At 35.2% G+C, this 7,278-nt stretch overlaps 1 protein-coding gene across 1 annotated transcript; it reads left to right on the top strand.

The window, feature by feature from the left end:
- The first annotated feature begins 5,772 nt into the window (after positions 1-5,772).
- LOC138308432 (uncharacterized) lies at positions 5,773-7,033 on the top strand. Its single transcript, XM_069249412.1, has one exon. The coding sequence runs from the start codon at positions 5,773-5,775 to the stop codon at positions 6,808-6,810; it is 1,038 nt and encodes a 345-aa protein (XP_069105513.1). The 3' UTR covers positions 6,811-7,033.
- Positions 7,034-7,278: the final 245 nt, after the last annotated feature.

Below are 7,278 nucleotides of genomic sequence, written 5' to 3'. Positions count from 1 at the left end.
GAAACGTATGCAAAAAAATTGTGAAGAGTTTCTAAGTGTAAATAATCCTATACTGTACAGGTTTTTGTAGCCTTAAAGAAGGGTTTTCATTATATTATATGGTTTTATACTTGCTTCTACCATTATTTTATTTTCATTTGTCATGATATTATGTACTATTCCGCTAAACCTGTCAATATTATTAGGCTTTAAAAAAATGGCCTAATATATAGACCTTATAATAAGAAAAAATGGGGAAAAACTAATAATATAAGCATGTTTAGCGGACTAAGTAAGTACAGACTCCAACTTAAAAAGCGTCCTTCAAAACACGTTGATTATCGCGAAGTAAGGTCCTCCACAATGACATATCCTGTGCTCTCTAAGTTTTCTGCGCGCGCGTATGATCTCGTGCTTCTTCCTCCTTGTGTGGTAAATTTCACGATGACGTTCCTCGGTTCTCGCGCGATTAAAACCTCCAAGTCTATGGGCTATGTTAATTTCCTCCTTCTTGAGCGGAACACTGAGTTTATCTGTCACAAAAGTCCACAATTTTTTCGACACATTCCTCTACCGTCTCCTATCTCGGACGTATCTTCTAGACCCATGATCCGGAGAGAATCCTTCCTCCCGTGTTGTTCCAGGTCGTTCAGTTTGGTTTCCGTACGGTTTCTGGCTGCATGTAATCTTGCAATTTCTTCTTCCAAGCTTTCAACCGTCCTCCGTAGATCGCCATTGTCCGACTCGAGGGCTACGATCCTTCTCTCTAGACGATCAGTGATTTCCTGATTCTCGGCACATATGTCAGCTTTCAGCTTGGAAATCGTCTTGTCGAGATACTCCCGAGTTAACATAGAAGAGAGAAGTTCATCTAGTCGATCTTCCAATGTCTTTCTATCCTTTCCCTCAGTTCCAAAACTACTTAGCCTTCGATCTTTACTTGCTGCACTCCCTCTAGCCGGCATGATTAAGCTAACAAAGCGTACTAGTCCAACACAGAATGTATAGAGAGATATAGTGGCCAGGTGTACGTGTAGGTACCAATATAGCTACATGTATGTCGTGAGTAGTAGTCACAGTGGTGATTTCATTCCATGTTCCAGAATCAAATCGGTTCAAATCACATTTTCAGATATACAATTTCCAGAAAAAGTCCCATATTCTTACTGTCCTTTCTATCAAAAACGATAGGACCAAAAGTCTGTTCATAAAACCATCTAGAAATAGGTGAAATGAGTGTTTTTTTGCAGAGCAAAAAATACCCGACTGAACAGTAACCACGTGACGTCACTCCCTCCGTTAATTTGCTTTGAAGTCTATATAACATTGTTTCCTCACTTTCTAGGAATTTCGTAAGTCATAGTTTGTCCGGACACGAATGTTTTCTCGTAAGATATCACACAAATATGAGGGAGCTATGTTATGTTTTATATTATAAAAGAGGGTTAATTTTCTTATCTCTCTCCGTTTAGATAACGGAAGACATTCAATTTCTTTATAAATAAACTCTGTTTTAGTATATATTGGTAGCCCTGTAATAATATGGGCGGCATCAAGTTGTAAATTCTCAAAATTATTGAAATTGGCAACACCACAATTAACAAATGGACCCGATGTCAGTATTACTAGCAAGATTGGGACAATTTCCAGGGGTGTATTTTAAGCCCTGGCCGAGGATCAATGACCGTACCGTACGGGACACTGTTTACAGGCTTGTGAACTAGCTGCATTCCTGCCTAAGTGGAACTTAGAACTGGAAGCTCCTGCACTGACTGAATCACTGTCTGAGATGAATTTGAAACTGGAAGGTGACTTTATCATGAGCTCCTTTTTGGCTGTGTAGCCGAAGATGAAGAATGTTTCTTCGCTGCTTTGGGCATGGTGCTGATTGAAAAAGACGGAATAAAATATCAATTTTGTAGATCTTTAAAGTCTATATTTAATCAACTTATATTATACGAATGAATTTAATGCATGAATTTTAATATATAATTGTCATAATGAAGAAATTGATGAACACATATTAATATAATTATTTCTTAACTAGAACCATTGAAACATTGTGTAAATGTGTTTTAAAATGTGTGAGTGTGTGTATATGTCCCCAACAGGCCATACAAGCATGCTAAATCACAGGAAATGCCAGTTGTGCATGTCGATTTAACAAAATTAATGTAAATAAACCAGCAACAATTGTTTGCTTTTTCAATTATCGTCACAACAAACACTGATTCATCAGTAGTTTTATACTAAATCTATAAATTCGTGATAAATAGAATAATCTGGTATATTCTAAGCTCAAGCGATATTGAAATTCTAATCTTGATGACGACATATTTGGGCAACAGCAGGTATATTAAATGATATACATTACGTGTGACGAGAAGGATGTGGTATTCAATCACATAAGCCAATATCAACACGCTAACGAGCAAGAAGTTTAGACTAATATATAAAAAAAACTGTTGTGTAAAGTGTAAATAGCAATTTTAGCCAAAACAGATGTAGATACATTGGATTCACCACTTGGATTCAATCGATTCATATGCTGCCTCCCTTCTTCAAGCCTTAACGGAAGTGTGGGTCAGGAGAAGATAACTCCTGTATTACATTAGTGTATTGTATTAAGGCCCAATATAAAGGAAAGTAGCCCAATGGGTATGCATGCCTAATGATAATTTGATTTATGGTTTATGGGCATAAAACGTATCATAATTGATACATGTATTGATCATGACGGCAACTAATTGATACATTGATAAGTGTTTCGGATACATGGACGCATTTTATAATAATAATCTTTGGCCTGTCTTTTTCTATTTGTCTTTTATGTTCGCCTTGCCGTCAAGGTTTTTGATTTGTAAGCTCTATACCGAACACGTTATGTTTGATAAGTGCATTGATCCGGCGTGGACTAATTGGGCAGAATTGTTATCACAATACGTTGATAATTAGGTATGAATTGCTTGGCACCAATAACATCCAAGAAGACACGATGACAAGATTTACTTAAATCATGGCAGCTTTACAACAATGTATCTATATAAGTGTTAATTATTAATTTAGATTTAGATATCAAATAAAGATGACATTTCATCAACTTATTTATGAAAAAAGGAACGGAAGGAAAGAAATTGACTTCCCGATACATGAACGGTATTAAGGTACTTATGATCTTTGGCCTTTCTTTTGCTATTTGTCTTATAAATTCGCCTTGTAGCCTAAAAAACTATACTTTTATATTTCCATATGCTCAGGACTGACACTATATAACCTTACCAACCCAAAAGGGAATTTATGAGATCATAATTATCCTATAACCCCCGCTGGTGTAGTGATATGTATAACGTGTATTGTGACGTCGTTCTGAACGCCGTCATGACGAAATGACGCAATTGATTAATGCGCATATTTTGTGCGTACTTGCGTGCTACAGGTATATGAAAAACTCGATTGATTGATGTTATTCCCAACATTTCTAGTTATGAATTTAAAATGATGAATACTCTAAAGATGGAACATATAGATTAAAATGTTGGAAGTGTACCGCGAATGACGTCGGAGTTACTTATGACGACACAAGAAGAGCCCCACTGACGGGAGCAGCTGGGATTTGATTTGGTAATAGCGATTACAGTGTACATCATAGGTTAGCTTAAAAATAACAGAAAACGGAAATATAAGTATTAAATTGCCTTCTTTGGGATTTACGGTCGCGCTGTTATTCAATTTGTCTGCAAGCCTAGGAGAATTATAGGACCATAAATCCCCCAAGAAGGCAATTTAATGCTTAAATGATTGTCACACGCTAGAGATATATAACTAGTCTACGTACCATGTCAATGATATACTATACAACAAACCCAAAAGATGTTCTTGTAGTAAACAGTGTATAGCTTGGTGTCAGAATCCGCACTAAGGATTGTTTTTCAGCTAATCACGTTTGCCTTTCTATTGACCTACACTTTTGCATTACTGAATAACAAACAAGAGAATATAACGGTGTATCTTTCATGGGAGTTGACACAAAACTGCATTGCTTGGAATAAAACAGGCGCTGCTCTGTATAACAAGATGATCGGGATCAGCAAGTGGTGACAACAGACTTAGCGGTGTTAAGATTTTTTTTCTTAATCTAAAATGGTCTTAAATGATAATAATATTAAATGCCATAATATTATAATATTGTACATACAAAAATTAAAAAAAAATTAATGGATGCTCCACAGCCGACAAAGCATAAATGATACTTATCATTTGAACAGTAATTTGTGTTTAATCATATACACATCTAATTAACACAAACAATGATATAAACTGATTTATTGTGCATTTGGTGCATGAGCAATCAGTACTTCATTTCGTATAGGACATAGTGCCACGGCATTTTTTTGTGAGGTGCAATTGATTGATTATTTTCTGATCTTGAAGTAAATTTTGAAGCTCAAACTTGTCAATAGTCCGTAATGGTGTAAAGCAGGTAACTTTTGTAACCGTCGAAAAATACTAAATCGTCTGGTCCTGTTTTTGATAGAGAAAAATTATCATTTGTCATTGGTGGAGCATCTTTAATAGAAATAAATTTGGACCTGCCTTTCATTAAAGTATTCTACATTATCAATTTTCAATAGATATCAGTAAGAAAACCAACACAGCTTTCATATTTTAGTCATCATTTAATTTTGAAGTAAGTGAAATTCTCAGATGCCTAAAAAAGAGGGAGGAGCACTTACAGGGATGGGCATGTTTATTGAGTAGAATGCGGTATGTATTAATGGTGGATGAAAAGTTAAGTATTGAATCTTTTTATCTTTTTTTGAGGTGCAATTGATTGATTATTTTCTAACCTTGAAGAAAAATTAGAATCTCAAACTTGTCAATGGTCGTAATGGTGTAAAGCAGGTAACTTTTGTAACCGACGAAAAATACTAATTCGTCTGCTCTGGTTTTTTTTATTTAGAAAAAATACTATTTGTAAGCGGTGTGCCATCTTTAAGCAATGGTGTATACTTTATTTGATGGATTTTTTTTATTCAAATAAATGGCATTACCATTAGGGTTAAACATATTTTTATTAGATAGTTTTCCCATCACTCTGGAACCTAGAGAGTAGTCAGGACCAGTTGGGATATGATGTCAAAACGTTAAAATCTCAGGCTAATACTTCTGACCAATTTTGACCTATATATATATATATATTATATTTCAAAAAATAATACTCATTAATGCGTTTTTCCTTTATTAATTGTAGTAAATCTGACCCCCTTCCTCGTAAAAAAATCTGAGACCCTAGGGCCATCGAATTCACAACTTCCATAAAGGGCCTTCAGACCATTCTATCTATAAAAAGAATTTGATTCTATCACATCTTCGAGCTGAGAAGACGATTTTTTAAATTTTGTCCACTTTATCTCCAATGGACAACCACAATACCCTGGCGGTGGGTAAAAATTGTTCACAATCGTCACTATACGTGTGCCTTAGAAGGTTTGAAAAAAAAATCATTGAATTTGCTTTAGCACTTTTGGAGACGAAGTACAAAATGCCGATTGTTTACTGACACACAACGCACAACGGACGACTAACGACAATAATAAAAAAAATAAGAATACGTCACTTGAGACTTCATCTCTTGTAACTTAAAATGGGTAAAATCTGTAAGACACACAAATGCAAAATTATGCCGACGAGGAAATAATTTACAATATACAACCGGTAACCCGTTTTACTTTAAAGACATTTTATTCCATCCTAGACAACATTTATATTTTCTACTTATTATTCTGTCAACAGATGGCGAATTCTTGCTACATTCCATCGAATGTCAGTGACTACACAGATTACGACACAGATATTGCCCCGATGTGGATCCGAGTCGGTGTGGTGGTGGTTGGAGGGGCAACAGTGCTGGTTAATATCCCAGCAATCATTGCTGTAATATTTACAAAACTTCGAAACCCTCAAGCCCGCAATTTACATCTTCTTATCTTAGGATTGACAGATCTTCTAGTTGGATTGTCTTTGTTTCCAATCCTAATTACGTTCGTAGATCCAAACAGTAAGATAAGCCATACGTCTTGCTTTTTCCGGATGTACATTTTTTCGCTCATCTACTTGAACTCATTAGGACAGGTCTGTGTAATATGTATTGATCGAACATTTTTGCTTGCCAAGACGTCTTGGAGGTATACATCGAAATATGCAAGAAGATATTTCTGGATGCTGAGTAGCATGTTTTTATTCATATCTTCATCATTGTCTTTGAGCTTTTTCATTTTTGGATTTCCTAAGAATCATGCAGTTTTTTGTAAGCTTGAAAGTATTTTCTGCGACAAATTTCAGTATTTTGCTACTGCCACCGGACTTATAGCTACTACTATTGAGTGTGTGATTGTGATGTGCTGTATATTAATGATAGTAGTTCTACAGAGACACGGACGTACATTTCGGATCCAAGTCAGACCCACAAATAATATTGATTCGGGTGAAAGAGATGCAGCCAATGATCAGATACAGAATCGTAATCAGATCAACCAACAGATGAAGAGGGGACAAGAAAGCCAAACTAGTGGAATGAGATCTAAAAGCACAATCACAATTATCATTATTGTCATTAACTTTTTTATCTTTGTGACACCATTGAACTTAGGTTTCCTGATGCAAGGTTTACATTTATTGAACAGAACTTCTAGAACAACACGACATGCGATGCTAATTTTGACGACTGTGAATTCTTTAATTAATCCCTTTATATATTGCTTCAGAACCCCTGATATAAGAGTTACAATGCAAAATGGAATTTTGAAATGTAGAGCGTTATTTAAATGCTAAATACTGTGGTAAAGACGACGAACTCTGATATACAATTACTTCACTCTTGGAGTAGTGTTGTATATGGCGCTAGTGGATTATAACTTTTCATTAGTTGGAAGCTCATTGTGTCATCAATGTCGTGACGTCAGAATTCCTGAACCTCGTGACAAAATGGCTGCCTCAGCTGGATTTTCATTTTGTTGTTGAGATTCTTCGAAATATATTATTATGTTGTTGTAGTTATGTTATTAAGAGATTTTAAATTTCTAAAATCCATATGGTATATTGTGAAAATCCTCCCAAGAATTTATTTTTGTTCTCCAGCGCTTGAAGAAATAAAATATCTCCTTTCATAAAATCTTTTATGAAATGTTCCAATCGTTAAAATATTTCATCAAAACGTATCTACAGAAAGTGTTGACGTCATAACTGCAGAAATCACTTAACAATGACAAACAAGAATATAAAAATTGTGACATGGAAATA

The sequence above is a fragment of the Argopecten irradians genome, chromosome 15 (assembly GCF_041381155.1).
Source record: "Argopecten irradians isolate NY chromosome 15, Ai_NY, whole genome shotgun sequence".
NCBI lineage: Eukaryota > Metazoa > Mollusca > Bivalvia > Pectinida > Pectinidae > Argopecten > Argopecten irradians.
The sequence above is the reverse complement of the archived record's forward strand: the minus strand, read 5'-3'. Positions and strand labels throughout refer to the sequence as shown.

Bases quoted from the DNA above. Each gene is read 5' to 3' on its own strand.
- LOC138308432 (XM_069249412.1), top strand. From the start codon at position 5,773: ATGGCGAATTCTTGCTACATTCCATCGAATGTCAGTGACTACACAGAT.